Source organism: Macrobrachium nipponense, chromosome 8 (assembly GCF_015104395.2).
Source record: "Macrobrachium nipponense isolate FS-2020 chromosome 8, ASM1510439v2, whole genome shotgun sequence".
NCBI lineage: Eukaryota > Metazoa > Arthropoda > Malacostraca > Decapoda > Palaemonidae > Macrobrachium > Macrobrachium nipponense.
In genome coordinates, this window is record NC_087203.1 from 58,725,357 (window position 1) to 58,745,939 (window position 20,583).

Genomic DNA, 20,583 nt, shown 5'->3' on the forward strand with positions numbered 1-20,583 from the left:
ATGAATAGTGACACTCCTGATGGCCTTTAAATCCAAGTTCAGCCCCGATCCCAATAGGAGGTGGGTGAGAAAGGGGTAAGAAGGGTGGGTGACATGTAAAAATAACTGAAACCATCAGGTATTAGTATCTAATCCTAAGTTTTTTGAAGTTGCTGAGATGAATGGTGACACTCCTGAAAACCTTTAAGTTCAAAACAGCCCCAAAATGAAGGGGGGGGGGGGGGGAGCTGAAAAGGTGTGGAAAGGTGGTGAAATGTAAAAATAACCAAAAAAATATAGATATTAGTGTCTAATCCATAGTTTTTGAGGTCACTGTGATGAATAGTGACACTCGCAATGTCTTTTAAGTCCAAGTTCAGCCCTGGTAGGAAGGGGAGGCGTGAGAAGCGGTGGGAAGGTGGTGGCATTTAAAATAACCGAAAACTACAGATATTAGAGTCTAATCCACAGTTTTCAACGTCGCTGGGACAAATAGAGACATTCCTGATGTCCTTCAAGTCCAAGTTCAGCCCTGATGTGAATGGGGCAAAGAAGTGGTGAAATGTAAAATGTCAAAAATGATGGGCAATGTAACTGAAGCAACTAAATCTAATTTAAAGTGAAACAAAATGAAGGAGAAGGAGAGAGCAAGAAGGGTAGAGAGAGAGGACGAATCGATGAGAAGAAGGAATAGAGAGAGGAGAGAGAGAGAGAGAGAGAGAGAGAGAGAGAGAGAGAGAGTTTATCCATTGTCATTCAGAGATTATCTGGACAGCTCCTGGTTGGTCAGCTGGGATACATATGTATACACATATATAAACATTATGCATTATACATACATACATATCTATATATATATATATATATATATATATATATATATATATATATATAGATATATATATATATAGATAAATAGATAATATAATAATATTATATATATATATATATAAAAATATATATATATATAGATATGATATATAGTATAATTAGATTATAATATTAATTATATAATAATATATATATATATTATTATATCTATATATATATATATATATATATATATATATATATATATATATATATATATATATATATATATATATATATATATATATAAAGGTAATGCCACAGACTAAAATGAAAACACGAAAACTGCTGAGATCTTTTGGCATTGACGACCCTTTAATTAAGGCAAGACTGATCAGAACAAAGAGAAACACAGTACAGGTAAGCATATACAAATGGACATTACAAGATTAACGAAAGGTCCAATGCACTTTTAAAGAAAATAAAAAATGCCCGTGGGCTATATTAAAGATTTTAAAAGAAGCCACCCACACGTGGTCACAGGTAACTTTGCCAGAAAACAATATAGTTTGAAAACAGAGGCACATACGACCAGACAGTACAAATTTAGTAAAGTCCCAAAGGCTAGATTAAGGATTTAAGAGCGGTGCGGTCAAACACACTGGTCAAAGCCAATTCAATTTGAAAAACAATACACTTTGTATTATTAAGATGAAATTTACAAAAGTGTTCAGACATTGAGTGAGAAACGAATATAAGATATAAATATAGCAACCATGAGAAAAGAGAGAGAGAGAAAAAAATAATAATTAAAAATATATGGGACTAATTAATTAGTAGTTAATTCATTTATTTATAGGTCCTTCATAAACCATTTTAAAGGACAAGTGTGATATTCGGGAGGTGTTGTCTTTAAAAAAAATCCCTATATAATTTTGAAAGGAGAGGTTGATAATGGGTTACCCATGGCCATACCAAATATTTGTTGGTAATATTCTCCTATTAACATTAAATATACAATCACAAATAAACAACTTAACCAATGAAATTATGTAACTGACGGGCACGGGTAATTCATGCAATACAAGTTCATTACTTAAATATTCATACATACATGAAAACTGACAAAGATATCACTAGGGTTTAATAAAATGTTATTTAATTTTTCTACACGATCAAGAGAATTCCGGATGTGTGAATTTGTGTGAATTAGATACAGCTCCAAGTAACGGGGATAGCAATTTAGTGATATCTTTAGAGATTTTATAAGCAATTGGTCCTTCAGTACTCAAAATTGGCCGCATAGGGTTATTTTTCTTATGAGTTTTAACTAGCCATATAAATAAGGTAATGTGGGAGCACTTTACAGTTACTTTACACAACAATTCTTTTTTATCTTTAAGAATTTGTTTCATAATGATATCAAAATTTATATTACTTACTCCAACGGATTTTTTTATTTTTTTGTAAGTTGTTTCTTCTACTAGTATAGTATGCATGCGTGCTATATAGTCAATTTTCTCCAAATAATAACAAAACTTAATATCAATGAAACAAATTCTTGAAGATGAAAAAGAATTGTTGTGTAAATTAACTGTAAATTGTCCCTCATTACCTTATTTAGATAGCCTAGTTAAAACTCTTAAGGAAAACAACCCCATATGGCCAATTATTAATACTGTAGAATCAATTGCTTATAAAATCTCTAAATATATTACTAAATTGTTTTCCCCGTTACTTGGAACTGTATATAATTTACACACCCGGAATTCTCTTGATCATGTGGAAAAATCAAATAACATTGTATTAAACCCTTGGTCAGTTTTCATGTATATTCTTTGTTTACAAAAGTTCTATTTGACTCTGTGCTAGAATATTTAAGTAATGAACTTTTGCATTGCATGAATTACTTATGTCCGTTAGCCACATAATGTCACTGATTAAGTTGTGTATTTGTGATTGGAGATTTACTTTTAATGGAGAATATTTCCAATAAATATTTGGTATGGCCATGGGTAACCCTTTATCACCTCTCCTTTCAAACTTATATATGGAATTTTTTTTAAAGACAAAACCTCCTGAATATCCCACTTGTCCCTTAAAATGGCTCAGATATGTAGATGCCATGTTAGTAGTCTTACTTGTTGGTATCGACGTAAAAGATTTATTGTCTAAATTGAATAATTTAGTGCCATCCATAAAATTCCCTGTTGAAATTGAAAATAACAATGTCATCCCTTTCCTAGATGTATTAGTACATAGAGAGTCTTTCAAATGTAAATTTAGTATTTATAGGAAACCCACAAATAATTTAACATATGTACATTTTTATTCTGGCCACTATCTTAATATTAAAATTTAATTTTCTTCCATGTCCTTAAGTGCTTTGTGGATTGCGAGTCCACAATATCTTGACCAAGCAATAGAATACATAAAAAAGGAAATGATCTCTACTACCCACCTCATATAATTGATTTATGTTATCAAAAAGCTGACAAAAAGTATTATAGTGCTGTTAATAATGAAAAAGAAACACCTAAAAATGTACTTAGCTTGCCTTACTTTCGTGGATTTGAAACCATAAAATCAAAATTTAAATCTTTTAATGTTAATGTGTTCTTTTATAACAATACCATTAAAGGTATGCTAATTAAGAATAATCCCATAACAAATAACATCATTTAAAAAATTCATTGTAAGGATTGTTCATCTTTTTATGTAAGTCAATTAAGCAAAGATTTAGAGTTACAAATTAAGCAGCATATGTATTCAGTTAGATCAGCCCAGACTTCAAATGCACTGTTTACCCATCTGAGCAAAAAATCTCATTGTATAAATTGGGGCGATAGCTCTGTAATTGTTAGATCTAATAGTTATGTCTAAAGACAGTTACTGGAATCAGCAATTATACAAATCATTAATAAAAAAAACCTAAATCTTAGTCTGGGATTGTACCATTTGGACCCATATATTTGTAAACTGTTTATGAAGGACCTTGAAATAATTGAATTAAACTACTAATTAATAAGTCCCATATGTTTTTAATGATTATTTTTTCCCCTTTCTCTCTCTCATGCTCGCCATATTTTTATCTAATGTTCGTTTCTTACTCACTGTCTTAACACTTTTGTAAATTTTATCTTACTAATACAAAGTGTATTGTTTTTTTTAATTGAATTGCCTTTGACCAGTGTGTTTGACCGCACCGCTCTTAAATCCTTAATCTAGCCTTAGGGACTTTACTAAATTTGTACTCCTAGTTGTATGTGCCTCTGTTTTCAAAATGTATTATTTTCTGACTAAATTACCTGTGACCACGTGTGGGTGGGTGCTTTTTCAAATCTTTAACCTAGTCCACAGGTGTTTTTTCGTTTCTTTAAATTGAATTGGACCTTTTGTTAATCCTGTAATTTCCATTTGTATATGCTTACCTGTACTGTGTTTTTCTTTGTTCTGATCAGTCTTGCCTTAAGTAAAGGGTCGTTAATACCAAAAGATCTCGGCGAAAGCTCTTGCAGTTCTTGTGTCTTCATTTTCCTCTGTGGCACTACCTTAATTTATGAATAGCATCACCTTTTATATATTTCGTGATCAAGTTATTCATATGTGCATATATGTATACACACACAACACCACACCACACACACACACACACACACATATATAATATATATATATATATATATATATATATATATATATATATATATATATATATATATATAGCAACTCCTTTGAGTAAACATTAAAGTTGCTTGTGACACAAGATCAGTGGTGGATTACCCAATAGACAAATTATGCTGAGCCTAGGGCACCCCAAAGTCACGCTAGCCTGTATAATAAAAATTGCCTAGCTGCAAAAATTGAGCCCTATATATATATATAATCTATAGTATTTATAATATATAGATAATATATAATATTGGTATGTATTATTTAATAATATAATATATATATTATTAATATATCAATAATAATATAATGTTATGATCATTCATATAATATATATAGATATATAATATATATATACACATATATACACATATGAATAACTTGATCACGAAATATATAAAAGGTGATGCTATGTATAAATAAAGGTAATGCCACAGAGTAAAATGAAAACACAAGAACTGCAAGAGCTTTCGCCGAGATCTTTTGGTATTAACGACCCTTTACTTAAGGCAAGACTGATCAGAACAAAGAGAAACACAGTAAAGGTAAGCATATACAAATGGAAATTACAGGATTAACAAAGTCCAATTTCACTTTATAGAAACGAAAAAACACCTGTGGACTAGGTTAAGATTTGAAAGAGCACCCACCCACACGTGGTCACAGGTAATTTAGTCAGAAAATAATACATTTTGAAAACAGAGGCACATACAACCGAACAGTACACACACACACACACACACACACACATATATATATATATATATATATATATATATATATATATATATATATATATATATATATATATAAAGGGCTCAATTTTTGCAGCTAGGCAATAGTTATTATTCAGGCTAGCGCGACTTTTGGGGGCCCTAGGCTCAGCATAATTTGTCTATTGGGTAATCCACCACTGATCTCGTGTCACAAGCAACTTTAAAGTTTACTCAAAGGAGCTGCTATGCTTTCTGCTGGTTTCTTCAGTCTCCCTCCTTAGCAGACAGTCAGTGGGAAGATGATAGACATCAAGCTATCCATGTCTATAGCTGGAAAGATGGAGAAAGCTGCAATAGAACTTTTCTTCACTAGTCCCAGGTCACTAAAGGGAAGTCTTCTATCTCTTCCTTTTACTATAAACGCACTTTCGGCAATTCTACCTCTTGCCTTCAGTTTTCCTTTCCAGTCTCAGGAAGGAGGAAGTGTCCTTTTGGCAGCAAGGATTCAGATATCATCCAATCAAAAGGGGAAAGTGCAATTCCTTCACTCATATCAAGAATCCTAAGTCTGATAAAGAATAGCTCTTAGAGCCCTCAGGTGCCTATGGATGGCAGGTTAGGCCACGTGGGAACGCTTAGATATAGACACCTGGGTAAAAAAAGCTCATTTGGAAGGTTATTGCATTCCTTTCAGGAATTTACCACCTCTTCAACCATCTCATAACCGTTCATTCATGCAGAGGCAACCTAGAGAAGAGACAGGTTTGACTCAGGAAGTCGCTTCTAGACATATACAAGCTCAACCTGTATCCAAAGGTTCCCCTTTTTTCCATGGAGTGAGCCGCCAGTCTTTAGCTGCTGTGATGAAACGTGCATGGATGTTTACTGTGCATATGAAAGATGTGTACTTTCATGTCTCCATTCACCAAGTTTCACGAAATTCCTACACTTTGTCTTTGAGGGAAAGCCATATCAATGCTGAGTTCTTTGTTTTGGGCTGAGTTCCATGTCCCAAGTTTTCACCAGAGTGCTATCCCCTTTGTGCCCCTGATCCCAACTCCTTGACAAGGTCAGGGCATAGGGTTCCACTGCAAGGAGTGTATGCTCCTCTATGCTTACTCTCTCTGCTGTCAGTCAACCAAACATTGGGACTTATAACTCTTTTCACCGCTGCTCCTATAAATTTTTCCCTCTCTTCTTCCTCTTTCGTTAACGACCTTTACATGGAATTGAATTACAGAAGTCAAAGCTCTCATAACTTTGAAAGAGGGTGGAATTGGACGGCATGGCACCTCACCCGTAAAACTAGAGTACCCGATGTGGTCAAGCGAGGGGAAATTTTTAGGTTAGTGCTGGGTCAGATCTCGACAGAATGACAACTCCTAAGGCATTGAGGGCATGATGTATATCCAGGTGAGGATCCCAGGGCAGTTACCACTCTGGGCCTCCCCAGTGAGAGGGACCTCATTATGGACGAAATTGTTATTATTCAACATATGAATATGAATCGTAACCTCCTGACAACTACTAGAATGACAATGGACTGTTCTTATGGAAGCTTAATTTACTTAAGTCAAAATGGTATCAAAACCCTAATACCATACAGCATACCCAAGAAGAGTAAATACTGACATGACTCCCTCGGGAGTGGAAGTTGGTCAAGGTTTCTTACTTTGGAAATTGAACAAAAAATTTTGCATTAAAATGGGAAAATTATTTATCAAATAGGCATTCAACGGCAGAAATGTCGTTCAAACAAATAAAAAAAAATACATGGTCTTTAGAAGCAACAACAATAAGTCAGTCTGAAGACGATTTGTCCCAAAAACATAAAAGGGAAAAAACACGATGCTATGAATAGCATTCAGGGTACCATTGTACTTCCTGAAAATAACGAACCAGTGAAAAAGAATACGTATGCTATTAGATACCTAAAAATGAGATATCCCAAGTTCCAGGATTGTGAGGTATATGTTGTACCAAGTAAAATAGTGGTAAACTAAAAATAGCTAAATTAAATTTGAGGGCCAAGATCTAGATAAAAAAATAAAAATTTTGGGCTAAAACTGAGAGTTAAGACCCTATGTCCTAAAGCCACTATAGTATCAAATTGTAGTAAATATACGCACACAAAGAATTGTCGAAATGAACCCATATGCACTCACTATGGATCTGATGAACATACCACACAATGGAAGTGCAATGAACCGAAGTGCGTAAAATGTGGGCAAGATCATTATGCAAGGTCCAAAGAATGCATTTATTATATAATATATGTAATACGGAATTACAAATATTACAAGAAAGAGCTGGGATGTTTATAAAAAAAATCTTAATTAGGAATGAAAGTGAGAAGAATTCAGGATCCTGTTAAGAAACTTACATATTCTTCGATAACGAGAACCAATAATGAAACAAAAACACAGAAAAAACAAAAATGGTAAAAAATAAATAAACAGGTACAAATGATATAGATAATATTCTATCATGTTCACTTCGAATATTAATGGAAATAGGACCACAAGAAGATGCTATTACAGAAGAAGCAAAGGAAAGTTGTGATTGACCAGAAATTAAGTTAGGTGTGGCAAGGACAGTTATACTACAAACACCCAAAATATCGAAAACTTCTCAAAACAACTATATATAGCTAAAAAGTAGCCTAAAAGCATTGTTAACACTGTCTTAAAGTTTCAAAGCCATACGGAAGTTTTTAGTATTTTTAAAAATATTTTTGATGGCAGATGGGAACAGGAAGTGATTACATAATATATAACAAATAAGGAATGGCTTTGGGAATGGTACTGCTCGCCATTATCGTGCACCACAAACGTCCATGTGAGCTAAGAAACACTGAAACAGGGACATAACCCGGACGTTAAGGCAGGAATCAAGAAGCAGGAAAATCTTGTCCCATTTGCAAAATACAAGTGAAAAAATATTATTTACAATTCAAATATAATAATTAGTAATTATTAACAAGTAACTCACAATAAATCTACAGTACAATTAGTGATAAAGAAATTAACACTTTTATTTTTATGGAAATGTAAATTAACTGTCATTTTATGACATTCTCAGGTCAAGCCCCCAAAAAATAAATAAATAAAAAAAAAGGAAGGCGGTTTCTCACATAAGGACTAAACTTATCTTATAGAGCTCCTAGTTTCATGAGCTCTCTCCTCTCTAGTGTAGCTCTAGTTTTGCTAGCACGTTGAAGACGTGTTCCAATCATTTGACCAAGGGGACGAGGCATTTCAGAACTAGGAACATAAGTATTCACATTATCATCAAGATTGCTTATAAGTTCCTCATCCACTGGTTCACTAACCTCTAAGGTACAAACTTTTCAACTCTAAGGTACAAACTTTTCAACTGTTCCTGTACTGACATGACCTTTGCAGTACACATGTACAAAACGTGACTCCTGAATCACATCGAAGCTCAACAATTCTACCTAAAGGCCGCTCTCTTCTTGGAGATTTAACTTGGACCAAAAAAAAAAAAAAAACATCCCCAACCTTAAGATTATTCAATTCTCTAGCTCTATCAGAACCATAATGCTGTTCTCTTAAGGAAACTATATATTCATTCTTCCAGACCTTCTCAAACTTGGAAATGATACAAGACAATAAGGAAAATTACTTATTCAATTGATTGTGGTCCATGTAAGTAGGATCAGATTAATCCTCTAAAACTACTGGTGGCATAGCTTCAATTGATCTGCCATATAAGAGATGTAAGGTGACAAGGGTTCTGGAGACATCCTGATATAAGTGAGTGGTCTATATTAACACGAGATTGAATCTCAACAACCACAGTCTGAAGTTCATCTAAACTGACTCTCTTACGATACAAAACCTTCCGCAAACAATTCTTAAAGACCTTAATCATCCTCTCATAGAAGCTATCTTGCCAAGGTGCTCTGGGAGCGATGAATTTCCATACAGTTACACGATTACTACAATATTCTCGTATTTGAGCATCACACATATTTCCGCAAGAAACTTGGCAGTTGCTTTAAAGTTTATCCCATTATCTGAAATTATCTATTTGGGAACAGACCAGGTGCCACAAAACCTACGAAAAATTAATAAGAATGATTCTGCTGTCATATCTAGTGCCACATGTAAGTGAACTGCTCTTGTAGTTGTAAAAGTAAACAAGCAGATATATATCTTCCTTGGCTCATTATCTTCAGTCTTTGTAACGACAATAAGTCCAGAATATTCAACACCTACACTCAAATGGTCTCTTCAAAACAACTCTATGTAAAGGTAAAGAGGGGGGACTAGGGTTTACCTTCAACTTTCCTGCAGATAACACACTTTCTAATGACTTTTCGTACAGCTTGCCTTCCCTTGGGGATCCAAAGTTGTCGACAAATAGTAGCAAGAGTTTCCTGTATTCCTCCATGCATACCTGTGTGACTTTAGAATGAAAAAGTTAGTTAAATGTTCTCCTGGTGGTACTAGTACAGAGTATTTGGAATTCACAGCAGTCTCAGCATGCTGGAGGTGACTGACCTCTTGACCTCATCAGTCTAATGGATGGGTCATAATCTAGACCTAAGTACTTAAACAAATCAGAACATTCGACAGACAAGCTATGTGGTTTCTGCAAAAGATCTTACAAGTTCTTAACAGGAACTGGATTCTTGGAATAGAACAGCCAAGTAAAAGTCTCTTTAAACTTAGTAAGTTGATAATACCTCTGCTGGATCTGGTAAAGTTATCTTTGACACCCGATTGGGTGATATCTTGTGTAACAATTTTTTCAGAAAATGAAATACATGTTTCGTTATCATGAAAATCTTCTCCAAAGAAGAACATTCTTTAACTTCAAACAAATATTCAACCTTAAACTGGATTGATTTGTCTTTGCTGTTATCTCATAAACTACAACTTCATCCTTTTGACTTGGCCACAAACTTTCACATGGCAGCCAAGCGGGACCTTTAAATCATAACGAATTTGACACTAAGTCTTTAACTTTGGCTGCACGAGTCACTAAGTCAGCAGGATTTTCTCCAGTAGACACATGAAATATTTGATAACTGGCTGACACTTCTCTGATCTCAGCCACCCTGTTCTTGACATAAACAATTTTGGAATTATCGTTTCTGACCCACTGAATAGCAGCCTCATTATCAGATCAAATTACAGTTTTTGAAATATTAATATCACTTAAAACCTTGTGAATGTAGTTGGCTAATTTAGTTCCTAACCAAATTGATGTCAGTTCCAATTTTAAAAGTTTTTGTTGTAAAGGAGGCAACATTAGCTTTTGCCATAACAAGATTAATTTCTCTATTTCCTACCAAATATGCTGCACAACCATAAGCTTTGGTCGAGCTGTCACAAAATATGTGCACACCATAGCATACTCCTTGAGTTGCAACCTTGCGAGGTACTGAAAATTCACTAAGTGCCTTGAACTCTTCATATAATTCCATCTAACTACTTAGAAATTCTTTACCTAATGGATCATTCCATGGGACATTAGTCCTCCAAGCAGCTTGAGTGAGGATTTTACCCCTTATGATCACCGAACAAAGGAATCCTAGTGGATCAAAAACAGTTGAGACCAAACTAAGTAAATTGTGTTTTGTGATTACTTCAGGTACAAATATATTAGCTGACTTCAGACTAAGTATGTCTGAGTTGACATCCCAATTCAATCCAAGAACTGAAGTAGTGGTAGGAACAACATAACCACTGTTATCCTCTTCACTTTTAGTTTAAAGTTTCTCATTGTTAGTTACCCAAGTCCTGAGTGTCATATTGGAACTCATCAGTTGCTTGTTGGCCTCAGCATGAAACTCTAACAATTCCATTTCATTAGACACTACCCTGAAGATTATCAAAATAAAAGGATTTGGCAATCAAATTCTTAAAGGGGCTACCTGACCTACTCAAATGATAGTTGTGTTGCCATCAACAATAATGGAGATGATGTGCTACCAAACAGCACACTAGCAAATCTATAAGGGTCTAAACCTGCTTCTGGGTTCTGCGGATCTCGAAACAACAGAAACCTAACAAAATCTCAATCAACATTCAGCTGGCCTACCCACAAAAAGGCCTTGCTAATATCTGCACTAAATGCAAAACCATTGATTCTAAACTTTAACAAAATATCACCTAACTTCTCTGTCAGGGAGTGTTAGTTGATTAAACAATCATTGAGAAAAGGATAATCCTTTCCATGTTAAGCACTGCAATTATACACTATCCTTAAGGGGGTAGTGTCCGAATCTTTAAGTACCCCATGATGTGGAATATAATGTGTATTAGCACCAACTACTGCATCAGGAACATTTCTCAATACAATTCTGATTTAACTGATCCTGAATGATATTATGGTATGCATCCAAACGTCCAGGAGCCTTAGATAAATTTTTCCTTAATGAAAACACTTGACCTAAAGCCATTCTATGGTTGAGCAAAAGAGGGCAATTTTCTTTCCAAGGAAGATGAACAAAATACTGTCCATTTTGATACACAACACTACTGACATACTTTCTGTTGACACAATCATCTTCTACAGATGGGGACAGTTGGATTGATGTCTATAGATTCTAATTCCCATTATTTATGAACTTGTTCATTATTTTCTTCAATCAAATCACTAACATGAAGTGGAGAAATATTAGCAGTTAATCTGCAAACAACAATTTTGTCTTAATGGAAGTTTCAAGGTTATTGGAAAATTGTGAGGGAATCTTATCAAATGGAATGCAATCACTAGGTGTCTTAAACAATCTAATACCTTCATACTTGGTAACGCCACCTACAAATCAGCAAAGTAATCACAACTCACCATTAATTCAATCCCTGAAACAGTGTTGGATGAAATTTCATCTGCACTTTTAATCTCTTTACCCTGCAGCATTTAATAAACCTTATGCATGCCATGTGCAAACATACTACCTGGTAACTTATCAACGATTACAACTCTCATTTTCTTACTTCTCCTACCTAAAGAAACTAGAGGTGTCACATTATCAAATTGTTCTTCATTTGGCTGGGACTGAAAACCTTGCAAAACAAGTTGTTGGATCTCAACAGTCTTTAGCTGTAGTGCTTAACTAACTTGGAAGTAATATATGAAATCTGCAATCCAGGATAAAAAAAAGCAGTGAACATACTCCGACTTTATCATTAGATACCTTGACCTGAGCCGTAGCTAAAGCAGAATATCTGGAATCAGTACTCTTTGTACTTGAAACTACACTCTTAACTTCAATGCTTGTACTGTTAACTTGCTTATCTGAATTTACAATACTATTTGCTTTCACCTCACTTTGCAACTTGCCTGCAAAATTGGTGTAGCAAAAAACTTCATTATTATTAGTCTTATTGCAGACAGCTGCAAACACCTGCCATTATGCTTATTTCTTAAACATCTAGAACACTGTCCCATATCTATCAGGTTACTTCTTCAGGTTGAGCACCGTCTGGATCTGTGACTATCTGATGGACACAAGAAACATTGGATTTTTGAAGATGTCGCTTCAACTGAATAATTTCCAATTTGAGTATTATCTGTAGATACCTGCAGTGTCTGTTGGAGAATTTCACTTTATCTCTAATTTGAAATTTGCCACTATCCTGTGGAAATTTATCACTCTCATACTGTATTTGCCACTATTTGGCATCTTATCAAGGAATTCAAGGTGGTCGGCAAGACCTGTGCTGATTTGATCAACTGTAAAATATTTAGTCTGGAATTTCTGAAAAATGAACATCTCTGCCTCTGTAAGTAAGCTACTCTGTAACATAACAGCAATAAGCCAATGGGAAGAATGTACTAAATCAGTAACATAGTGTTGAAGAGTCTTCATGATTCTTTCAAAATCCAACTTAAACTTCTCCAATTCCTTAGCAGTATTCTTAGGTTATCTATATTGAACAACTGAAGTACTAGTTTGTCTTGCCTTCTCTGGGTTAGCAAATCTATCTTGCAAAGCTGCAATAGGATCATCATAATCTTGGTCTGTGACCTGAAATCTTCAGACAGCTAACAATGCTTTACCTTTCAAACATGACTTAAGGTGTGTCATTTTCAAAACCTTGTCCACATCCTTGCGATCATGAACTAACGAACGGAAACTGTCCCACCAAGTTTCCCATTCCTATAACGTTCCATCAAAGTTGTTAATCTTTACTTCAGGTAAGCTAACCTTGGCACTCTGTTGTGTCGGAACGGGATTGGAAATTCCAGGAACTGCACTCTGTAGTTTATCTAAAACATCAAATAATTTATTAGTCTCTGTATAATACGAAACATCATATTGTGCATGGTTCTTCTCAAGTGCATCAAACTCATCATCACTCAAAGAATCTCTCTCAGAGATATATTGATGCATATATGTCTCTTGGAGATATATATACATCCAAATATTTGTCGATCTCTGCGAGCATACCTGTTTCGCCTAGACTCAGGTACTACATGTCCATCCACACCTATTAATGAACTCACTATGGCCGCAATTACCTTCAGAAGCCTTTAATGGAACCATATGGTGACAAAGTTTAGGCTTCTGAAAGCTCCTTCCTCGGAAAACCACCCACGCCACTAACAGACTAATCACGGCGTACCTCCCCAGGTATGTTCTGGTGTGTTCAAGCGGTTTGGCCCTGCCATTTACAATTCACATCGACCATATTCAGAAAGGCATCAACGGAATCACACAGTGCGTTTGCGTTTTGGTGTGTGAAACAAGTCACAAGGATGGGTAGCTTGGTGCTGGTCAGCCGACACACAGAACCAGGCGTGGGGGATTTCCCACAACCCAGGCAACGCTTCAGACACATCCATGTCGACGTTGTGGGCCCTCTGCAACAATCAGGGGTTGCCAGCTATCTCCTGATGATCATGGACTGATCCACTAGGTGGCCCCAGGCGACTCTGACAACAGAAGCCACTACTAGCACCTGTGTGGAGGCCTTTCGCTCAAGCTGGATCAGTCGCTGTAGAGTACCAGATGGAATCGCCATGGACCAAGGTCCTGCCTTCCTGTTTCACCTTTGGGTCTCCTCGGCCCTCCCAACACCGCTACCGCACCTGCAGGCCTCCTCGACCCTACTGATGCTGCTGCCTATGGTCCTCATCAGCCCACCCAAAGCTGCTGCTGCTGCACATGTGGGCCCCCTTAGCCTGCCCGATGCCGCATCTGTGGGCCTCCTCGGCCCACCCGATGCCACTGTTGCACCTGTGGGCCTCCTCGGCTCGCCCGACACCACTCCTTGTGGTCCTCCTTGGCCCACCTGACGTGGCTGCTGCACCTGTGGGCCTCCACGGCCCGCCCGACGCCACTGCCTGTGGTCCTCCTCGGCCCACCCCACACCGCTGCTGCACATGTAGGCCTCCTCAACCTGCCCAATGCTGCATCTGTGGGCCTCCTCAGCCCGTCTGATACCACTGTCGCATCTGTGGGTCTCCTTGGCCCACCCGGCGCTACTGCTGCACCTGTGGGCCTCCTCAGCCCGCACGACACCGCTGCTTGTGGTCCTCCTTGGCCCACCTGATGCAGCTGCCGCACCTGTGGGCCTCCACGGCCCACCTGATGCCACTGCCGCATCTGTGGGTCTCCTCGGGCTGCCCAACGCCGCTGCTTGTGGTACTCCTCTGCCTGCCCAATGCACCTCCCAAAGCTTCCGACACACACAGACGACAGTCAACCGCCCCCAGGCACCACCTATCAGCCAAAATCGCCAAAGGACTCAGCAGTCGATGACACCCCACAGCAAGTGATCTCAAGGATACTGGGTCGACTTCTGCTTCTGCGACGATACTCTGACTAGAAGTTCCTCATTGTATTTAATCATCCAATCATTATTTTTTCATAATAATTGTCTTGGGGGAGAGTACTTGTACGATATTTTATATTAATTTCGCAACTTGCCAATTTCCAATTTATGTCATTCGATGTAGAATTCTCTGGCCTTTCCTCCAATGTAAATATCATGTAGGTACACAGACTACGTTTGCAGTTATTCTTATGTATGTGTATGTAAAGAAACATAAATCATTGATCTCTGCGTGTGTACCTGTGTCGCCCAGACTCAGGTACTACATGTTAATGTATGCCCCACTCTCGGGCAATAAAGCATCAGTACCCAGTTACCTGTCTCTCTCTCTTGTCCTCACAAACTCCCCCATACACATTTGGCCAAACATGCAAATTAACATATATAAGATACTTAGATAGTTCGATGTCTTCATGAAGATAGGTACAGGAAGTGATTACATACTATAACAAATAAGGAATAGCATTGCTCGCCATTATCGTGCACCACGAAGGTCCCCTCAATTAAAGTGCCATGTGTGCTAAAAAACACCGAAACAGGGACATAACCCAAACGTTAAGGTGGGAATCAAGAAGCGGGAAAATCTTGTCCTATTTGGGAAATATGGGTGAAAAAATATTATTTATAATTGAAAAATAATAATTAGTAATTATCAACTAGCAACACACAGTAACTAGTAATTCTCATGGAAGAATATAGAGAAAAAGGAAAGGAACTACATCTAGTACTCACTGATCTTGTGAAAGCATATGATCGAGTGCCTAAGCAAGAAGTTTGGAGGTGAATGAGGGAAAAAGGTGTCCCAGAAAAATATGTGAAGATTGTAAATATGTATAGAGAAGCAACAACACAGGTAAAAAGCTTAGTGGGAACAACACAGAAGTTTGAGATGAAAGTTGGACTCCAACAAGGGTCTGCCTTGAGTCCCTATATTTTTGATATGGTAGTGGCTGGTGTGAAAGATCAGGTGCCTTGGAGTGTACTCTTTGTAGATGACATAGTGGTAGTAACCACCAGTGAGGAAGAAGCAGACAGGAAATTGGAGTTGTGGAGGAGTGCATTGGAGGACAGAGGCCTAAAGATAAGCAGAGCAAAAACTGAATATATGTGGATGAATGGAGGAGATCAAGGGGGAAGCATCAACATAGAGCAGGAAGAAGTAAAAAGAGCTACATCCTTTATGTACTACCTTGGGCCATTGTTAATGATTGTAGAGGGATGGAGGAGGAAGTGAACCACAGATACAATCAGCTTGGTGCAATTAGAGGAAAACATCAGGTGTGCTATGTGACAAAAGATTTAATGTAAAGCTGAAGGGAAAAATGTGAAACATGGGACATGAAGAAAGCACAAGAGAGAAGGATGGAAGTGGCAGAAATGAAAATATTACGTTGGATGTGGGGAATGGCCAGGAGAGACAAGATAAGGAATGACTTCATAAGAGGGACCGGGACGGTTTAAGTAACAGAAGTATCAAAGAAGCTGCAACAGAGACGATTGCAATGGTTTGGGCATGTTATGAGAGGAGAGGAGGATTCTGTATGTAAAGGAACCATGAACACGGAAGTGCCTGGAACAAGGAGGAAAGGTAGACCAAAAAATGAGATGGAGAGACCAGTGAACAGGGACATACGGAAGAGGAACGTGAGGTAATGGTGCATGATCGCAGAAGATGGCGAAGACCAATAAACAGCGACCCCATATAAGGATGTGAAAAGCTGATGATAAAGAAGATGAACTAGTAACTCACAATAAATCTATAGTAAAATTAATGATAAAGAAATTAACACTTCTTTTAATGGAAATGTAAATTAACTCTGTCATTTTATGACAATAAGAGACTTTTGGAGAGAACACCACCCAAAACGAAAAAACAAACTTACTAGAGGAACATCGGTTAAACCAGTGGTTCCCAAACTTCTTCTATTCGTTATCCACTTTTAATACAGAATACTCGTCCATGGCCCACCGTACTGAATCTGAAAATTGCCTCTACTGGCTGTCTACCTACTAAACTTCTTTGGTTTTACACATACATATCCTCAGATTAGGGCACCCTGCATCTGCTAGATGGCCCCCAGTTTGGGAACCACCAAAGACAAAAGATAAGAAAGAACACAAACACTAACAAGATAAGAATATACCTTTAACTCTACAAATACGAGTAAGACCGATGGAGCCAGATATGCAAAACACAGAAGAAGAGAAGAGAACCATACCATGGATAACAATGATTATGTCAAGGGAGAAGAGAATACTCCATCACCAATGGTGCAGCAAGAGCAAATGAAACGAGAAATATACACGATTACGCATGTGAATGTCATGAATGCTTCCCTGAATTGCACAATAATAACAAAAACAACAAAATATAGTTTAACAAACATATCGTAGTACGTATACTACAAACAACAGATAAATGTCGTGAGTAAATTATTAGAAAAAATCCCAGTTAATAATAATAAAAAAAGGAAGCAAAACTCAACCATTTAACAGTATTTTCAATAGCTATAGTCTACAATGGAACGCAAATGGTCTGCAGACAAGATCACATTTGCAACATTTGGTTGATGATGTCGTATTATCCCTTAGACTTTTTTGTATTCACAAATATTCACTTAAGATAAATATAATATGCAAACGTTTCTGGTTTCATCAGATGACTACTTATGACTGCGTTTATGAAGTGTCTATGTAACTAAAATGAATCTGGTAATATTAAACAATGATGAAAATGAAATGGTTGCTGGAATGATGAGAGAAATGTTGGTTGTTCATTGCAGTGTTATATTTCTTGCAATATCTATGAATAATTGTAAATGTATTTCCAAAATCGCACAGAACCAATGTATAGTTTGGCCCGACCTGTGATGTTAAAAATATGTAACGTTGAAAACTGCATTTTGTACCGTCGGCACTAATGATGAACAAATGATTCATTAGTGGAGCATAAATAAATTTGGTGGATTTACATTAAGCGGCGGAGATTTAAAGTGATTACCGAGTGACCCCTCCCTGCACTGCACCTAAATCAACACGATGTTTTCGCGCTGATACCACCGCTGGTTACACCGCTGATGTTGGTATTTTGGCAGAAGTACTGTAATGCCCCTACTTGCTATGTTTATCATTATCGTCATTGTTAGTACTACTGACTCATTATGAGGTTCAGACCGCACGGTTATTCAGCTTCTTTTATCATTTTCATTATTAGAGGTAGTACTTGCTCTATTATTATTACAAAACTCCTATCATATATTATGGATATCATAATCATTCTTATTATTGAAATTTTGCTTCAAAAATCCAATGTTTTGTTTAAATCATTTGTAACGTGACAATATTTCGAACGTAAAATCTCCACACGGATATTACCAATAAATTTTTGACCTTTTCAAGTCCGACTCACATTTTTCAATAATAATAATAATAATAATAACTAATAATAATAATAATAATAATAATAATTATTATTATTATTATTATTATTATTATTATTATTGAAACAGAAACCCACAAATTCAATTTGTAACTTGTTTTACTTCTAAGTATTTACATTAAGTTTTACTCCACACTCGAGTACTTTCAGGCCCTTCTGTGGCCCATTCTCAAGAGATGTTTTGGGATGTTAGCCTGGGTCAAGGCCCAGCAGTCTTCTGGAACTTCTTCTCGTTGTGCTGTCATTATGCGATGGCTGTTCTGGTTTTCTTGAGAGTTGCCGATCCCCTCTTGTCGCTCTGATATCCTGAGCTGATGGTCAATGGGATTCACCCTTGTGGTAAGGGTGTGGTCACCGAAAGTCTGTTGGTCCAGGAAACCTAATCTCCAGGTCAGCAGGGTCAATCTTAGCTTCTTTTAATATCAAAGCTCGGCTTATGGGATCTTCTGAGGTAACCTTTGTTTCCTTCAATTACTTTGATCTCTCTGATAAGCGCACCTTCTACTACCCTCCTGTGACTAATTTTGTTGCTTTTGTATATAAGGCCTACTGTTTTTTGAAATCCATCCTATGGTCATTTTTCCCAACAATGTCTAGCTATAGCACTCCCCTTGAGAGTTAAGCTGTTACTGCCCTTCTATGTTCTTTTGGACTCTAGTCCTTATTCCCTACCTGATTCCCCCCACATATCTGTCTCCACAATTATTGCAATTGATTATGTATACCCCCGCTACATCATCTGTATTACTGTCTTCTCCTTCCAATTTATTTTTACATACTTTGTTTGTTTTTTTTTTAAGGTATTATCAAATGTATATACAAATTTATATTGACTTTCTTTCATTTTTGAAGTGATTTGTTTCATTTTAGGCATAAAAAAAAGGGAGCAACTATATTTTCTTGTTTTCTTTATTTCCATGTACTCTCTACATTCGCTCTGTAAAATATTTTTCTAGCTTTGTTGAGTGGCCCTTTTTTTTTTCTGAACCTTATTCCGGGTATGCTAATGCATCGAAGCTTTTACATCGAATGTACTATTTATTTCTTGCTCTATCTTGCAAGGGTCCACACGTTCTCATTGCCCTCCAAGAAATAAACTGTTAGAACCCCTATTTTTATATCATGACTATGAAAAGAAGAAGAAAAGCTAGAAAAAATATTTTACAGAGCGAATGTAGAGAGCACATGGAATAAAAAGAAAACAAGAAATAGTTGCCCTCCCTTTTTTGCGCCTAAATGAAACAAATCACTTCAAAAATGAAAGAAAGTCAATATAATTTGTATATACAATTTGATAATACCGTTAAAAAACAAAGTATGTAAAGTTAAAAATAAATTGGAAGGAGAAGACAGTAATACAGATGATGTAGCGGGGGGTATACATATCAATTGCAATAATTGTGAGACAGATATGTGGGGGAATCAGGTAGGGGAATAAGGACTAGAGTCCAAGAACATAGAAGGGCAGTACAGCTTAACTCTCGGGGAGTGCTATAGCTAGACATTGTTGGGAAAAAATTGACCATAGGATGGATTTCAAAAACAGTAGGCTTATATACAAAGCAACAAAATTAGTCACAGGAGGGTAGTAGAAGGTGCGCTATCAGAGAGTCAAGTAATTGAAGGAAACAAAGGTTTTACCTCAGAAGATCCCATAAGCCGAGCTTTGATATTAAAGAAGCTAAGATTGACCCTGCTGACCTGGAGATTGTTAGGTTTCCTGCCCAACAGACTTTCGGTGACCACACCCTTACCCACAAGGGTGAATCCCATTGACCATCAGCTCAGGATATCAGAGCGACAAGAGGGGATTGGCAACTCTCAAGAAAACCAGAACAGCCATCGCATAAATGACAGCACAACGAGAAGAAGTTCCAGAGACTGCTGGGCCTTGACCCAGGCTAACATCCCAACATCTCTTGATGGGCCATTGGGCAGAAGGGCCTGAAAGTACTCGATGTGGAGTAAACTTAATGTAAATACTTAGAAGTAAACAAGTTACAAATTGAATTTGTGGGTTTCTTTTTCAATCTTCAGAAGAAAACTGAAAGAAGTTTTTGTTTGGTTCATTATTATTATTGATTATTATTATTATTATTATTATTATCATTATTATTATTATTATTATTATTGTTATGGGGTATGATAAACG

The 20,583-nt window shown here is 36.7% G+C and overlaps 2 protein-coding genes across 3 annotated transcripts in view; one reads left to right on the plus strand and one right to left on the minus strand.

Annotated features, from left to right (window-relative positions):
• Positions 1 to 20,583, minus strand: part of LOC135222799 (ensconsin-like) — a 123,697-nt gene that overhangs the window by 24,809 nt on the left and 78,305 nt on the right. The window contains exon 3 of one of the 2 annotated variants that reach the window (XM_064261090.1): positions 9,480 to 9,599. In XM_064261090.1, coding sequence (XP_064117160.1) covers positions 9,480 to 9,597 — 118 coding nt within the window. In that variant the 5' untranslated portion in view covers positions 9,598 to 9,599. Of the gene's footprint in view, positions 1 to 9,479; positions 9,608 to 20,583 lie in introns of both variants that reach the window. The other variant, XM_064261089.1, reaches the window with a different exon arrangement.
• LOC135223106 (uncharacterized) lies at positions 15,777 to 16,226 on the plus strand. Its single transcript, XM_064261611.1, has one exon. The coding sequence runs from the start codon at positions 15,777 to 15,779 to the stop codon at positions 16,224 to 16,226; it is 450 nt and encodes a 149-aa protein (XP_064117681.1).